Consider the following 17,951-nt stretch of genomic DNA (forward strand, 5'->3'; position numbering starts at 1 on the left):
AATGACCAAATCCCCTTTTACTTGAAAATAAATAAGTCTATATAAATATTGGCATAATACATAGTGATGTATATGGACCCATGTCAATTAACATTAGATAAGTTTTCTCTTATGTTATCAATTATTATGAATACTTGATAAAATTCAAGCATGAAGTTCTTGAAAGGTTTAAAGGATTTAAGCTAAAAGTAGAGAAACAAATAGGTAAAGATACCCTCACATTAAGATCTGATCGAAGTAAGAATATCTTAAAAATAAAATTTAGATTATCTAAGAAAGAATGAGATTCTCTTGTAGTGAACTCCTTCATATACATGGCAACATTGTGGTGCATCTGAATGGAGGAATCGTAAACTATTAGATATAGTGCAATTAAAAATGAGCCATGCAAATCTCCTAAAATCGTTTTAGAGTCATGCACTGATTGCAGTGTGCTACACACTGAATTATGTCTCATTTAAGTTGGTTAACAGAATTTCGTACGAGCTATGAAAATGTAATAGTCCCAACTTATCTCATATGAAAGTTTGAATCTGTGACGCTTATTTGAAGCGCGTTGAATCGGATAAACTTGAATATATATATTCGATGAATACATATTTGTAGGATATCCAAAATAAATATTTGGATATCAGTTCTATTGAGAAGAAAAGTCTTCATTCCACGATATATCGTCTTCTTAGATAAAATGTTTACTCTAGGAGAGGACAGTGGGAGCAAAATAGAACTTGAAAGAGTTTAAGTGTCCACAGATATAGTTAACCAAGTAGATGAATTCGTGTTTTATCCCATATCTGATGTGGGGCATACTCTTGATCAGGAAGTGTAAAGACTCCCGAGAACATGTCAGCTTTGTGTGAATCTAATAAGATCGTTCGACCTTTAAGAAGGTGCGAATCCATGATTACTAATCAGACATTATTGATACAGGATGATGAACCTACTAATTACACAAAAATAAAGTTAAGCGTTGACTTAAAAGAGATAACAAGAGGCCATGAAACCCGAGATGAACTCGACGTATGTGAACAAGGTTTGGACCTTGGTCGACCCTCCTAATAAGATAAAATCCATAGGTTGTAAATGGTTTACAATTAAAGGTTGAAATGGATGAGAATATTCATACATACAAAGTAAGGCTAGTAGCAAAATGTAATAGACAAAGACAATGTGTTGACTTTGATAAAACTTTTCGTCTGTAACCATGCTGAGGTCCATTCGAATTTTGGTTGTAATAGTTGCATACCATGACTATGGGTTAAAACAGATCTCTTGGAGTTGAAATTTTCGATTTGATGGAAAAATCAAAATGTTTGATTTTATCAAATATGAAGACGAATTGTGTGTTTCCAAGAAGATAGTGGGAGCATTGTCGCATTCCTAATATTATAGGAAACGACATCTCTATATTTCAATCGTTGAAATAATGGTTGTTAAAGGATTTATTTATGAACGATATGGAGAAGCAACTTGATCTATAAAGATAGATCTAGAAGATTGCTTAACTCATCACAATCTATATAGATAAAATTTTGAGAAGATTTTATATGGAGAAATTGGTTTACTCTTAAACGGTGTGTTGAAAATGTTCCAAACATGAAACAATCGTTGATTCAATAGCGAAAACCTAATACATGATTGTTACATAAGCAGCAAAAAGTTGCAATGTGAATCAAGATATTCATTAATGAACTTGGAGTAGTTCCTAATATTGTTGATTACATGCCATTGTATTGTGATAACAATAGAGCCATTGTGAAAGCAAAGGAACCAAGGTCTCATCAATGATCCGAACATGTATTAAGGTGGTATAATCTCATCAGAGAGATAATACATAGAAATAACGTAAAGAGAAGAACGAACTCCCACATTTGACAATATTGCAAATTCACAGACAAGAAGTTGTCATAACATAAACATGATCGTCATATAGACTCTTATGATATATGATACATAAGTGATTGGATCTAGTGCAATTGAGAGTTTGTAAGTATTATGCCCTATGTTCAATCAACCTTGGACATAAATACTTTTAATATATAATTAATGTGATTTAATGGTAGATCTATTATTTAATTAATAGATAATAAAATTAAATAATAGAATCCGTATATTCAAATCTTCGTAATTTGTTAATCACAAGGAGTTATGATTGTGAGATACAAATTACATATGATTGAATCTTAAATCGTTCGTGGTCGTAAGTAATAACGAGATACGGATATCGTTATTACGAATAGACCATCACTTGTGGCATTTCTTACTTATTAAGTAAGTAGTTGATCTCGTAAGTTAAAGTGTGGTGACACTTAAATGAATACGTGGATGTTTCGTTATAGAACAAAACATTGGAGACCCACTGAGAAATTCCACATTGATAACTATCTGAGTGTCAGTGGTTAATCACTAACGTTCGATAGTGGAATTGATTCTTTGATTTGAGGTTGTCAAGGTACCTTATATGAGGACAGTCATATTTTGACGGTGTTGGATATTACTCTATCAAGGGCCGCTAATATGACATCGTTCGGGTATGTCAAGAATTGTATGAAGGTTGTGAATGACCAATAGAAGATTCGTCACTCTTAGACAGTAGGAGATTATGATCTGCGTTTCATTCAATTAAGTCAATAACGAAATCTTTGACCAAGATGTACTCATAAGTCGAAAAGGAATTTTCGACTTATATTGACTTAATAGTGAAGTGAAAGATATAATCGATAATCGGGATTGACACACTTCCATATCTCGTAATTGATCGGATCATATTAACGAATGGATTATAATTTCACGGTTTATGAACGAGTTTGGTTTCTCATACCACGTGACATTTCCCATCACATGTATTGCCTTGACACATTACTATATGTCAATCTGGGACGACGAGTGTAAATTGGTTATAAATTAAAATGGTGTTTTAATTTATCAATTTTGATCAGATCAAAATAATATTTCATTTCATTAGGCATCTTAATCGGGAATTTGATGGGTCGCACATAAAAGGAGAACTGAAAAATTGTGATTTGTCAATTATTTAATTTAATAAATGTTGGATAAATTAATTAATTGAGTTGCTTATTTCTATGCATGAATTGATTAATTGAATTAATTAATTCGCGGACCAAATTTAATTAAATAAGTTAATTAAATGTTGGATTGGGTTAGGCCAAGTCCATTCGGGCTTATATAAATATGATTAGAGTTTTCAAAATTGCAGAGATTTTCCATTATTCTTGCTAGCACAAGAAAAATCCTAATACTGCAATCTTATTCTCTATGTGGATCACTATTGGAAGTTAGACAATTGGACAACTGTGGGTGGCGAATCAAGGTTACTGGAACATAGAAAAAGCAAAGGGTTTTGCAGATCTAGAAAAATGTATGACTTTTATCACAATTTCTACCTAAACACAAAGATGAATCCTGGTGGGAATAAAAATTGTTTTATTTTCCGCTGCGCATGATAAATAGATTCCCAACAATGCCTAGGCCTAAGAATCAATTCCATCGAAAATGTTAACAAGCCGTCAGAATTTAAGATTAGTATAGCCATATTGAAGGACATGTTAAAACTTCCTCTTTCATTTTCCGTGCAACTTCCAGCTTGAAAATCTGATCATTCTCACCCAAAAGAAGATGTATCCTCCGTAAAAAAGACCTCAAAATTTGGGTGAAAAGTAATTAAAAATAATTAGTTTAAAAGCCTATGGTGAAATATACACCTGTGGAAAATGTGGGATGTTAGTATCTTTGTTACTAACCACAAGACCTTCCAGCAATTCTCCCCTTTCTTTTCTGTTGTTGAACATCACCTATCATCAATATCAAGTTAAACCACATCATTTTAAACTTAAATTAATAATAAAAAAAATTTAAAAAGTTATTCAAATTCTGTCATAAAGGGTATGTGGACATATCGAAACAAGCCGGCCATGAACCGGAGTGGAGCACTAGTAGTTTTTACCCGGTTCAAGGTCTAGGCTAAGCTTGGACTTGTTAAATTTAATTGACGAATAAACCGGCCTCCCTTAGCGTTATTGATTGAAGATGACATACAGCCTAGCTCGTTCAGGGTGTCCTTAATTAAGATTTTGATAGATTTTAAGAGATTATAAATCCCAATGAATTTCATAGATTTGAATAGATTTTCATAGATCTCATAAGAATATCATGAAATATAGTGAAATTTTAAAGATTTGATTATATGTATTTTTAAACTTGAAATTCATCCAAATCATTTAAAATCCTCGTATTAAAGAAATCCTTATAATTCAGTTGTTATTGAGGATACATAAATTTTTGAGGCTTTCATTGAATTTTATTTAAATTTTAATTGGGACACCTAAATTTTAACGGATTTCATTAGAATTCAATTGATGACACCTAAATTTAGAAGGATTTTTAAAATCAATCACAATCTAAATTGAGAAAGCCCCTGAATCACTTGAGTCGGTAATTGAAAGTGAGCAACCAAACCCATTATGTTCTCCTTTTTCTTTTTTTATTTTTTTTATAAAGATATATTTATTTATAATTATATTTTCAACATTTTCCATCCGTGCAACACGAATTCAAATTTTTGCTATCAAAGTCTATACGTAAATTTTATGATCGAGTTGTGGTGAAACTTGAACAATTCAAAAATTCTATTTAAAAGTTAAACTGTTGAAAAAATATTAATTTTATTTATATTTATACCAACCATTATGTAACTAGTTTTTCAAATACGTCATTCGATTAAGAAATGTGCTAGGTGTATAGCATATTGTACACCTTCTTTGACGGTCTTCTCACATGAAGAGGGTGGAGCTTGCGATTAAAATAATCGCAGGACACCCATGTGAGAGGGCTGTCAAACTAAGTATACATTAGAGCTGTACATTTAACATTTTAATATCAAGTTAAGAACTCTTGCATTTGATTGTCAATATTTTTCATAGAAAATGTGTTTTTCACTTAAATTCCTACTTTTGTGCTATTATATTTGACATTATTTTTAATAGAAAATACTTTCCTACTTTTGGTTACGTGATCATATTTTATTCAAAATCAAGAAAAATATTTTCTTTAGGAGGAATAAGATTTTATTTTCTAAGGAATTCACTTTCTTCCATCTTTCAATTATCTTTCATCTACCCACCAATAAAAAAAGACAAGTATAATATTTTCTAGGTTAAAAATTAAATCAATCAAACACATTTAATTAACAATTTTCATGCAAATAAGTTATGGTCAATTAAATTGTCTAAAATTTATTTTCTTACCATGCAAATTCCATGCTTCTAATCAAACTGACCCATAGTTATCGAAATTTATTTATATCTCAAATGTAGTCAAATTGAAGCATAATCATTTATTTTTCTTTTTCTTTCAGTGACATTAGGGAAAGAAGAGGCGACCAGTACACGTATAGCATTTACGTGGTTGATGTCTCCTTGATGATGAGGTAAAAAGACAACTATATATTTGACTCAGTTTCTGTGCCTATATTCCCAAGATCGAATAAAGCAAATGAACAAATATTTTATTTAAATCTCTTTCAAAATGAAATCTATTTGTCCAATTAAGTGGGCAAGTATGAACATATCATGTTAATAAACCGTAAGTTGAGATTTGTAGTCCTTTTCCTTCCATTATTTTCTACTAATGTTTTAATATTTCAGCACATAAAATCGGGATACGAGAAAAAGTAATTTCAAATGTGAAGTCATGACGTGACTATACTACAAGCGATTATCATTCACATGATTTGTGATGTCAACCGAATTGATATAGGAAGTAAGTTAAAGTGATCGAATTGGTTGACAAAAAGGGTGATCAACCGTTACATTTTTTTTTGCAGTGGGTCCCGCATGAACTAAAAAATGCTGACCCTCCATGTGTGTTTTCGATTATCCCATATGTCAACCTCTATATTAGTGTAGCAAAGCCCTTGATATAGACTTGGCAGCCGTGATTTGACCTATTACATATCAAAAAAAAAAAAAAAAAGGTTAAACCCTAACCTTAAAGGTCCTCCACTACCCCTACCCTGGAGTATCGTGAGGGAGGTAAATCGCAGGTTATATCTCCAAGGGTACAAAGTGGAAGGCTGCTTGTATACTTGCACTTATTCAAGAGCCAAATCCATATTTCAGGAGGATTCGAGATTTTTTATTTCTTTTTGCTAAATTCTATTTCATATAATTAAGATGTATCGACCGTGAACTATACTGCCAAGGTTGATGAAATCTACATCCATGACGGGCTAGACCATCCTAATTTTGGACCGTCCAGGGCTGCTACACCCCTTGGCCGCATATGGTGTTCATATATATACTAAGTCATGATCTTTTAAGCATCAATATTTAGCTTATATTAAGTATCGAGTTGCGTGACACACTACAATAGTGGTGAATGATAATGGTTAGATTTAAAATTAATTACATCACCCATTGTAGTTTGACACCTGAGTATGGCACAGGTACTTATTAGATCAAATCCGTGTATATATAAAGAACTATATGGCTTGTATATCGCAACTAACCTCAAGAAAGTCCTTATGGAACCGATCAGGGAACCAAAGCTTCTTATGAGCTCCAACTTTGAGAAGTGCCCGGCAGCCCTTAACGGTGGTCGGCAACAAAAGCTCCGCCGATGAATTGAACCCAAGTCTGCTAAATGTTGCACGGCTAATGGAGTCCGTCATAGCCACAACTGAACCAGAAACCGCCAGTGCCTCCACCAAATCAGGGTACAATTCCGCCATCTTAAACGCAACCATACCGCCGTAGCTAAATCCAACCACCGTGCACTTTTCAATCCCCAACTTCCTCAGCCCCTTGGCCAGACACTCCGCCTGAAACGTCGGCGACCTGTCGGAGCTGTCCGTGATTGAACCGCCGAAAAAGAGCAGGTCCGGCACGTAAACTGAGTACTTTTTTGTCAATGAACCCACCTGGAATTGCCAGGTGACAATGCCGTCGGCCGCAAAGCCGTGCACCAGTACCACCACGGGTTTTGTTGGTTTGGCAGTGGAGTCGGCGGAGGCCTCAGTGGTTTTAGATTTTTTTGGCTTTTGGATTGTTTCAGAGGGGACCCAAATGCTCAGAACCGTGCCTGGTTCGATCTCGATTGTGTGAGGTCGAATCCCGGCCATTTTCACCAGGCCATACAACAGTGACCTTAGAGCTGCAACCAGGTTCACCATCACCGTGCGTGTTAGTGCTACGGACAGCAAGTGAGAGGGAATTTAACCAAGGAAAAAAGAGCGTAGGTGTTTGGCTGTTCCGCTGCTTCCTTGATCAACTATTTTGTGACCACTCATTTTCAATTATAAATTTCTAATTTTCACATTGTAAATTTTATCTCATCCTGATCTTCGTTTATGTTTTCATGTATTTTAGAGTGTATTTGATTTGCTGTTTTCAATTTTTAGTTTTTGTAAAATATTAAAAATGTGTTTGGTCTGATTTTTTGAACATATATTTTCAATTACAAGAATAAATTTATAAAATAAAACTCAAAAAAGCATTTTTGACATTTTGATTATTTTCGTTGAAAATTCTGAAAATATTCATGGAAAACATATGTTTAATGAAATTTGCTTAGATATTCTTGAAGTGGAACTTCTGACAATATGATTCCAATATTGACACTTTCCTCGTAGGTCCCTTGCTCCACAGAGAGAATTCAGCAGCTTGTTGAGCTGATGATCACAAGATAGAATAATCAAGAAAAGGACAAGAACATCTCCCGTGCGATTGTGTTGGGTGATAATCATTTAGCCCTATCCGATCCACATTATTTGAAAAAAAAAACGTTTTTAAACAATAATTTCATATCATTTTAATTATACATTCTTGAATAAAATAATATTACACATAAATTTAAAAATTTTTCTTATATTTTAACCAAACATTTCTCATCAACTCACTATTTAAAAATACATTTTTCTTTTTGAAAATAATGTGACTCAAAGAAGGGCTATGTTTAATTGCTACAGAGCATCCACTGTAAATTTAATTTAACTTTTTTTCTTTTTTTTCTTTTTTCCATTATTACTTTGGTTAATTGTTTAAATATCTGTTGCTTATGACCTGGTTTATTTGCAGACCTAAAAGGTAATGAATGAAATGCAAGGACATAAATCTTGAACGACAGGTGATGCTTCTGTTCATAAAATTTGTGAAAAATATCAGTAAATGGGGATGCATTTTTTAAAATGCTCAAAACATGGTAAACAAATGTTAGATTTCTAACCAACCGAGGAATTCCCTCCGTATAAAGAATATTAGGGCGAGTCTCCATTATGTGTATCATAGTAGAGAGAAGACATAAAGATGCAAGAATTCAAAACATATTGTAATTCTCTTCTTCGGTATGATGTAATTTCGACGGATGCATATAGATCTCACATTAAGAGTGAAGGCATGTGAATTCTTTCAAGGCAAGGGGCGGCCTGATTCGACATTGTTGTTTACTCTGATCCAGTCGAGGTGGTTCTCGTTTACCAACACGTAGGTGGTCTAAATTCCTATGACCGAGTCTTTCAAGTTATGTCGTGTGTTATTTTTGTTTTTCTTTCTTTTTCTGTATGATTAATTGCTCTTGGTAATACGGATTATTCCTTTAATCCATAACAAATAGTATTGCAACATTGCTTAGTAAAGTTCCGATGCTGAAACATAAATGTTCTTTTTCATTTGTTTAACCAAAATTTCTTAGTAACGTTGTGTTTAATTAGTCCCTGCATCATCATGTAGTTGAATCACTTGCTTTTTTTATCTTCAAATCTTCTAACTTACTATACTCTAATGGCCAAGAACTCATTACAATGGTAGGAGTTTATTGTTTCAATCCAAGTGCGAGATTCCTACACTTAAAAGACGGTTTTAGACCATTTTCATTCACGAAAATTACATATTTTCGTCCATATCTTCTTCTTCTTTCATATGTAAAGGTCTTAAGAAAATTGAAGGAAGTTTATACTCCGAGATCATAAACGAAGCTAGAATTTTCACACATAGCCGATCCTGGGCCGAGGCATTTGAGGCCTACGCCTCAGGCCCAAAATCAAAGGGGCCTAATTGACCACTAACCACTTGCTCGCCGGCCGCTCGGGCTCCGCGTTTCAAGTTCGTTATCCTAACCGTCTCCTCTCCTCCACCAGGAGCCTGGCCCCTTCTTCTATCTTATCTACTGCCTTGCTCCTCGGCTCCGGGTTTTTTATTTATTTATTTATTTATTAAGGGTTTAGAGAGTTAAAGGCAAAATTGATTTTCCATTCGTTTTTCCTCATGCCTGTGACAATGTGAACGATGATCCATTTTAATTTCATCAAGACAAGGTCACAAATTTTTTAAAACAACTCTAGAGTTTGTATGTCATTTTAATTTTGTATTGTTTCCGTAAATTTGTAATGCTTAAATTTTTGCGTAAATAATCGAAAATGTTACTAGATGTGCAAAATGGAAAATAGGAATTCGTTCAATATATCCTGATCCAAGAATCTGTGTCCTACTTGAACCTGCATCACGTTTGGTATCTATTTACTATTTAGTGTCCCTGACTAGCATAAGGTAATAGGACATTGTGTAATGATGAAATTTTTATTTCAGGCTTATGAATTGTGACGGTGGAATTCTCAAGGGTGTGATTCCATAATTTTCATTGAAATTTTACTTCTCAATTCAACAACGACTTGATGTTTGAATCCTTGTCGGCTTATATAATGATGGCCTGATCGGTTTATATGATTGGTTATTATATGATTAAAATTGCATAGGCGTACGTAGTAACTATATTGAAAACTCTAATTGTGAGATAATTGAGATATTTCGTAATTGTCTTTTAGGTTAATCGTTGGGCATTAGGTTGCATAATATATCGTTGAACTAATATATTTGTTCATTATTTTAATGTTAAGTTTTAAGTTAGTAATAGAATGCAAGATATACCGTTGAATTTTGTATTTACGTTGATTCCGTCTGGGGGCCCAATTTATGAACTTCGCCTCGGGCCCCGACAATCACATGACTGACCCTATTTTCACATAAAGATGAAAATTTGAACGAGAGACAAACTATATATGTATTAATGTATAAAAATTATTATATAATTTCTAAACTTGAGAAAAATTTAAAAAATGCTTTAGGATCTGTCACTCCCACCTCCCTCCCTGCATCCACACAAAAGAGTTTCATAGTTTGAATTCAAATCTAAATCAATCTCACCAATCCATTCTCTAACCTTTTTTAACATCAATCAATAGCATGAATAATGAATTAATACACCAAAGTCATAGTGTTCTATGACATATAAAAAAATTAAATATCCATTATTTTTACAAAAGGAAATTAAGGAGCAAAATGAGTGGAGACTTGAATTAAACTTCATATTTGGCTTGATTTGCATGTGCATGGAAGGAAGCAAGAAATTTGTTGAGACGCCTATTGTAGACGCATGGTCGTTCTAGGTGAACCAAATGTCCTGCTTTCTCTATGCCTTCAATTGTAGCATTGTCTCCGAGCTCCCTATTTCATGTAAAACAATTTAACAAATATCAAGTAAAATTTCACGTTTGTTAAATCAAACATCACAAGTAATCACGTCTTGTCCTAACATGGGTTATCGTCCCTAAACGGGTTCAATAGGACATGCTTAGGACCGAGAAAGGTCAACTCCATCTAAAATGTTAACAAGTCGTCAGAATTTAAGATTAGTATTCTCATTCGAGCCATTTTGAAGAACATGTTAAAACTTACTCTTTCATCTTCTGTGCAAGTTCCAGCTTGAAAATCTGATCATTCTTGCCCCAAAGAAGATGTATCCTCTGTAAAAAAGACCTCAAAATTTGGGTGAAAATTAATTAAAAATAATTACTTGGGTTAAACTTAGTTTAAAAGCCTATGGTGAAATATACACCTGTGGAAACTCTGGGATGTTAGTATCTTTATTGCTAACCACAAGACCTTCCAGCAACTCTTCCCTCTCTTTTCTGTTGTTGAACATCACCTATCATCAATGCAAAGTTAAACCACATCATTTTAAATTTATTTAAATTAATAATCTTTTTTTTTTTTTTTTTTTTTTACAGTGACGTTACAGAAAAAAGAGACGACAGTACACATATTGCTTTTACGTCGTTGATGATGCAGGAAAAAACCAATTATGTTTGACTTAGTTTCTGTGCCTGTATTCCCAAGATTGAGTAAAGCAAAAGAACAAATATTGTGGTTAGTAAAGTGAATCGAGATGTTAGTTCTATGGGTCGAACTTGTTATTGTTTCAAATTCTATCGTATGGACTGCGAACCATAGAGCCAACTGCCATTACCAAGGTCGACGAAAACTAGATCCATGATGATTGATGGGTCAGACCAATCCATCCCGGTTTTGGACTGTCCAGGGTACGGTGGATATATCGACAAACGTAATGAAAAGAAATATTCGGTTTGACCGTTGCAACTAACCTCAAGAAAGTCCTTGTGAAGCCGATCAGGGAACCAAAGCTTCTTATGAGCGGCAACTTTGAGAAGTGCCCGGCAGCCCTTAACGGTAGTCGGCAACAAAAGCTCCGCCGATGAATTAAACCCAAGGCTGCTAAGTGTTGTATGGCTAATGGAGTCCGTCATAGCCAGAATTGAACCAGAAACCACCAGTGCTTCCACCAAATCAGGGTACAATTCTGCCATCTTAAACGCAACCATACCGCCGTAGCTAAATCCAACCAACGTGCACTTCTCAATCCCCAACTTCCTCAGCCCCTTGGCCAGACACTCAGCCTGAAACCTCGGCGACCTGTCGGAGCTGTCAGTGACTGAACTGCCGAAAAAGAGCAGGTCCGGCACGTAAACTGAGTACTTTTTTGTCAATGAACCCACCTGAAATTGCCAGGTGACAATACCCTCGGCCGCAAAGCCGTGGACTAGTACCACTACGGGTTTCGTTGGTTTGACAGTGGTGGCGACCTCGGCGGTTTTAGATTTTTTTGGCTTTTGGATTGTTTCAGAGGGGACCCAAATGCTCATAACTGTGCCCGGTTCGATCTCGATTGTGTGAGGTTGAATGCCGGCCATTTTCATCAGGCCATGCAACAATGGCTTTTGAGCTGCAACCAGGTTCACCATCACTGTGTGTTTTAGTGCTACGGACAGGAAGTGAGAGGGATTTTATACAAGGAAAAAAGAGAGTAGGTTTTGGTTGGTTGTTATCCGTTGCTTCCATTGAATGTGAGAATTTATTTGTATAATACCAAGACAATGATTGGGCAGTTGGCTCCATTGTATATTTGTATCAACTATTTTGTGACCTCTTATTTTCAATTAAAATTTCTAATTTTCACATTGTAAATTTTATCTCGTTACGTTCTTCGTTTATATTTGTATGTATTCTGACTTTTTGTGTCATCTGAATTAGAGGTAAAAAGCGGATTGAACAATTATGGAAAAATCGTTAATTGTGTCAAGTCGTGCGTCCTTGGCCATTGGACATTTACACCATTTTTTCAAACGAAATGGTAAAATATTTTGGATGGTCGGAACCTCTGCGGAATTTAGGTTTTTCTTCTAATTCTTATTAGAAAAATCTTGGTTCAAGTTTTGGTCTACATTAAATGGGGCATGTTAGAGGATAAAATTTTAGCGTGACAAATTAATCAAGTCCGGAGCTTTTTTTAGTCGTGTAATATCAATCTTGAAACTGACGTAATGTAAAGTAGTAGAATTCATGGGAATGGGTCCTTATCAAAGTCAACAAAAAAAAAGATTTTGAAGCTGACTAATGAGTAGGATCAAATTCTTGCAATTACTGCTCATCTAATTAACCTAATTTCCCCCCCAAAACTAAAGGCGTGACCAGTAAAATGATAAAACCTCCTGTTTTTCATTATAATAAAATTAGCAAAATTAGGTTCGGAGATTTTCCATCATTCATAGAATATTAATACATACACTCAATTTATATGATGTAAAATAAAATTTGTTTTTTAATGATAATATAGATTATTAGATTGTAAAAAAAATCCAGAAAAGTTAAGTTAATGGTTGGTTTGTGTTTTCATTTTCCATTTTCATTTTCAAAACGATTTTTAGCTTTCCCCGAAAATGGCATGTTTTTCGCGTTTTGAGCGTTTTCGACATTTATAATTGAAGACGCTGAAAACGATAAAAAGTCATTTTGCATTTTCATTTATAAATTTTAACTTGTTTTCGAAAATGTGTTTTCGAAAACGACGAACCAAATGCGTTTTTCACGTTTTCGAAAACGGAAAATGGACCGAAGACGGCAAATCAACCACGGCCTAAGCTTCTGTTTGAATACGTTTTAGAAATCGAAACTTTTCAAAAACTCTACAAGACCTTTGACCAAAGATTCAAAAACTTTGAGAAGAAATTTCGTTTGGGTTAGCTTTGTAGTGTGCTTTTTACAACATTTTGTCGTGCATTTTTTTTAAAAAAAATATTTGGAATTTGATGTTTGTACACCGAGCTTGACAACTCGGTGTATAGCCACCTCACAAACAAGGGCGGAGCTAGAATTGTTATTCAATGCGGAATTTTTTTTTTATGTATTCGTATCATTTACATGCTCTAACAATTCTTTCTTGATTGTTGTCTTAATGACAAACATAGTCGTACTCGCTTTGATTATCTACTTTTATAGAGCCATGATTTTGTTTGGCGGTATTGTGTCACTTCCGTCAGCTACTTCCTGTAGATCTTGTTCTTAGAAATAAAACTCTATGTAAATTTGTCACGTGGTATAATTTTTGGTTATTGAACTTTTTCATTACGTCTACGACTTTTAGGTTTTCTATCGTGATTTAATTGACCTCTTTGTAATCAAACTTACTTTGTAGAAGCTTTAGAATTTCCCTTTGTACAGGAACCCCAAAAGCTCAAAAATTCATCTATAATTGCTACTCTCTAATATCAAATTGTTAAATTTAAATATTAAAGAAACAATTTAATTGAGGGAAATTTGTATAATATTTTGTTACAAAATGCTCTCTCTCATCAAACACCAATACACGCCACCTCACTATCTATAACACCCACTCCACTTTGCTGAAAGTCTGCAAGTTAAGTCTCTCTCTATCACAACACTCAACCCACTTTCTCTCACTTTCTTTGTTTCTCCTCACTCATATCAATTCTCTGCAAGACGCCAACTAGTTTTCTCTCACACTCCATTTGGATATATATATATATGCATGGACCCTTCATAGCTCCACCCTTGCTCACTAGAAAAGGGGGGGAGGGGGGAAAAAAAATTGCAAGCCCCCCTCTTGTGAGGGAGGCTGTACACCGAGTTATGTCATGTCGTGTCATGTTTTCCCATCATTAGCCATTGTTTGACAATCATTATTGGGAAAAATAATATTTTGAATAATGATTTTTACAAAAACGTGTAGTTAAAAATAGAAAAAAGTCTTGAATTTACGTGTAAAATATTTTATTGAGTAAATATGTAATTAAAATTATGTAAAAAAAGAGTTTTCAAGTAATGGTTATCGAACAGACTTAATATAACTTTGTACGTAATACAACATTCCTTGTTCAAGTGGACATTGCAATTAATAAATAGATTTCTGTATCCCTCTTGACTTAGAAGATTGTTGTCGATATCGCAATTAAAGAGCCATAAAATCAAGTTGGACCCTTGCCATGTGACCATGTGGACCAAATGGTACATTATCTAATTAGTGAGCAATTTCTTGCACGAAACCTTGTTTTCTTCAATTGGTCAATTTCTTTTGTTTGTATTTCTTGGTCAATTATGGGTTAAGGAATATTAGTGAACATATATAATTTTATAAGCTCTCAGTTGTACTAAAATAAACGAAGTTGTTTGGATTTTGATCAACCACACTGCCTACTTTCGACGGCATCTCGATGGCTGCAAAACTAGTGACACGTAGTCAACACGAGGAATTTATGTCCGTAGATGCTGCTTTCGCGCCATAGTAAGTTCAACTATACTTACAAATGAATCGAAATGAAGTCTTTCAAGTATTCTTTATTTCAGACTCTTTTGATATGTTACTTTTGTAATGTATTTAAGTGTAATGATTTATTTATTTTGAAGTAATACTAGTTATATCTATAAATTACGTGATATACATGAAATGGAGGGAATCCCACGTAGGTCGACTCGACATTGTTATTAAATTGGAAGCTTGGATTTTGGATCAATTTCATTAAACCTAGTTTGGCCTATCTTCACTCCTATATATGCGAGTCCGTTTCACACATAAGTAATATTTTTTAACCCTAGATAAATCTTCACTCCTATACATGCGAGTCCATTTCACACATAAAGTAATGTTTCTAACCCTAGCCAAATCTCATCCCCTCATCTCTTGCCTCATTATCTCTCGTCCGCTTGTTGACTTGATCATTGAAGTGCAAATGATCGTTGGACCTGTTTCTTGGTCGATAACATTTGTTTCCTAACAGAGTGTTCAAGTACGCGGATGATGCCTATGTGGAGGGGAAGTGGCTAAGGTTTTCGATGAACATGCGTCCGTCAAATTTTGAGATCAACAATACTTATTTTACAATTAATAATTTAGCCTCTGATTGGATATAGATATGTAAATAGTTTATAAATTAAGTTTAAGTCAATTATTAATTTTAAATACACATTCATAACTATTACACATTATTATCCATATATTTATACAGCCTACTACTATTTCTCTTTATAAACCATTTATAAATTTGTCAAATGGAGGCTTAGTTATTTTCGAAGTTGATCAATAAAAAAAAAATAATTAAAACTGTAATTAAAAAGTATTCTTATATATTAATGTACTCGATTAATCTGAGAGTTTAGAATTAATTGAATGATAAAAAATATTATTAAGCAATTAAAATATTTAACTATTTCACAACGTAGATCTGTTAAATATATAAATTGTTTGTTTAGTGGATGAACGGTGACCAATGAATTTTGTCAAAGGTGGTTAACCTACTCTTATTAAGTTGGCTTAATTAGATCTAGTAGAAATGGTTTTCATTACATTCTTCAAGGGCCATTATATAAAATTCACGCGGTTCCTTATTTTAAAAATAAAAATAAAATAAAATTGCATAAATATGTTTTGCACCATAATTATGTTATTGAGGGTTCGTTTGGCAAGACTTTTCAAAAATTAAAAACAATTTTTGAAATTAGAAATTGCTTCTAAACATGTGTAAATGGTTAAGTGTTTTGTTTGACAATAAGAGATTTTAGAGAATGTTGATCCATCTAAAATAGTTTCATCAGAAAGATCTTTTACAAGAATGAGAAGTAAATGTAGAGTCTTGTCAAACGAACCCTAAAAATATAAAAGAATATAGGAAAAAATAATGCTTGTGGTACACCAAGATGTCCAAAATGGACACCCGGCTCCTCTGTATTGGTCGAGGCGCCGGTGGTCCCAGCGTGGCAGGCGCCTCGACTGGGTGTCCATTTTGAACACCCCATTGGACACCGCAATGTACCCATATCATGATTGTATAGGAAAAGGTAGTATTAGTTTACACAAAAATAGAGAAATAGAATATTTTGTTGGGAATGATACTATTAGAGTTGGTGAAAAGTAAAAATTGGAAAAAAAAAGAAAAAAAAGAAAAAGAAAAGAAATCAAAGTAAATAGATAATAAAAGTAAGAAAATTAGTATGCATGAAGTGATATTATTATTCAATACGTAATATTGAAAATGACTAACAACATGATAAAGATTTTAGTTTCTTCAATTCTTCTTTTACTTGTTAGTCTTGTTTAGTTGGGATTCGTAGGCTTTGAATTGGATTTTGGCATTTCGTTTGTCTTATGTGAGGTTGGCCTTACTATGATTTCCCATCGACATATTCCCAATCCCCCCTCCCCCCCACTTCAAGCCTATTTTGTTTTTAGTGAATGTCAAGAGGATTGGTGATTGAAGACCTCAACTTGCATTACGTTGTGATTTTGCTCGAATGTATTGACCCGATGTTTCATCTTAACAACTCGATAAATTTGAACATAGTGACCCAAACTTTGGCCCAAGTGGTAGTCTTTGAAGGATAAGCCGGTCCCGTAATGTAGGCCCAGCCCAAGTGTAAACCCCACGAGGATCAGTTTGTAAAGGATAAGATTTCTATGTCCAAATACGTGCGCCAAAGACTATCACTATATGTCAATTTTTTTTTGGGCATTCTTCAATAATGCTTGGTAGTATAAATCAAGGGAAATTTTCATAAGTGAGAGATTAAGTATGGTATATTTGAAAATTAAGAAAATAAGTTTCAAAATTCAAAAATAAGATTTTTATTTAAATTTATTTATGATTTAATTATTTAATTAATTTAATATATTTATGTCACAGATCTATACAGTTTGGTCACGATTTCACAATTTAATTACTAATTTATTATTTTTTGATCACAAATCAAAAATTTTACAAGTCACAGTTTGTTCATCGATCACAAATCAAAAAATTAATTAGTCACAGATTAATTTCTAGTCACAATTTATCAATTTATTACTCACAACTTATTTATCGATCACAAATAAAAAATTTTATATGTCACATATTATTTTTCGATCACAAATAAATTTTTTTATAGGTCACAAATTATTTATTGGTCACAGAATTACAACTTTTATTGATCACAACTCATATATTCATTTCAAATTATTAGATTAATTGGTCAAGATTAATTTTTTTGTCACAACTTAATCAATTGTAAGTCACAGTCGCAAATTTTAGGTCACATATTATAAATTTAGTCACGGTCACATATTTGGCCACGTATTTTTTATCGATTACAAAATAATCATAACATAATTGATCACAAACACTCTTTCCACCCACTGCAACACCGCCAACCACCCCTCGCCAAATCCATCAACACCGCCAGCCTCACCAATGCCAAAACCACCCAAATCCTCAACAACAAACGACCACCACTACTCCAACAAAAAAGAAAAAAAAAAAA

General features: G+C 33.7%; 2 protein-coding genes across 2 annotated transcripts; both read right to left on the bottom strand.

Annotated features, from left to right (window-relative positions):
• Nucleotides 1-3,537: 3,537 nt before the first annotated feature.
• On the bottom strand, nt 3,538-7,389 carry LOC111409000. The gene is made up of 3 exons (XM_023038883.1): nt 6,527-7,389; nt 3,723-3,812; nt 3,538-3,645 (listed from the first exon to the last, which is right to left on the bottom strand). Exons 1-3 carry the CDS (start codon nt 7,187-7,189, stop codon nt 3,541-3,543), a joined length of 858 nt encoding a protein of 285 aa, XP_022894651.1. The 5' UTR covers nt 7,190-7,389; the 3' UTR covers nt 3,538-3,540.
• A 2,803-nt stretch (nt 7,390-10,192) lies between these two features.
• LOC111408999 (monoacylglycerol lipase ABHD6-like) lies at nt 10,193-12,183 on the bottom strand. The gene is made up of 4 exons (XM_023038882.1): nt 11,453-12,183; nt 10,906-10,995; nt 10,746-10,813; nt 10,193-10,514 (listed from the first exon to the last, which is right to left on the bottom strand). Exons 1-4 carry the CDS (start codon nt 12,107-12,109, stop codon nt 10,367-10,369), a joined length of 963 nt encoding a protein of 320 aa, XP_022894650.1. The 5' UTR covers nt 12,110-12,183; the 3' UTR covers nt 10,193-10,366.
• Between the last annotated feature and the right edge of the window lie 5,768 nt (nt 12,184-17,951).

Source organism: Olea europaea, chromosome 14 (assembly GCF_002742605.1).
Source record: "Olea europaea var. sylvestris chromosome 14, O_europaea_v1, whole genome shotgun sequence".
In the NCBI taxonomy this organism is placed as follows: Eukaryota; Viridiplantae; Streptophyta; class Magnoliopsida; order Lamiales; family Oleaceae; genus Olea; species Olea europaea.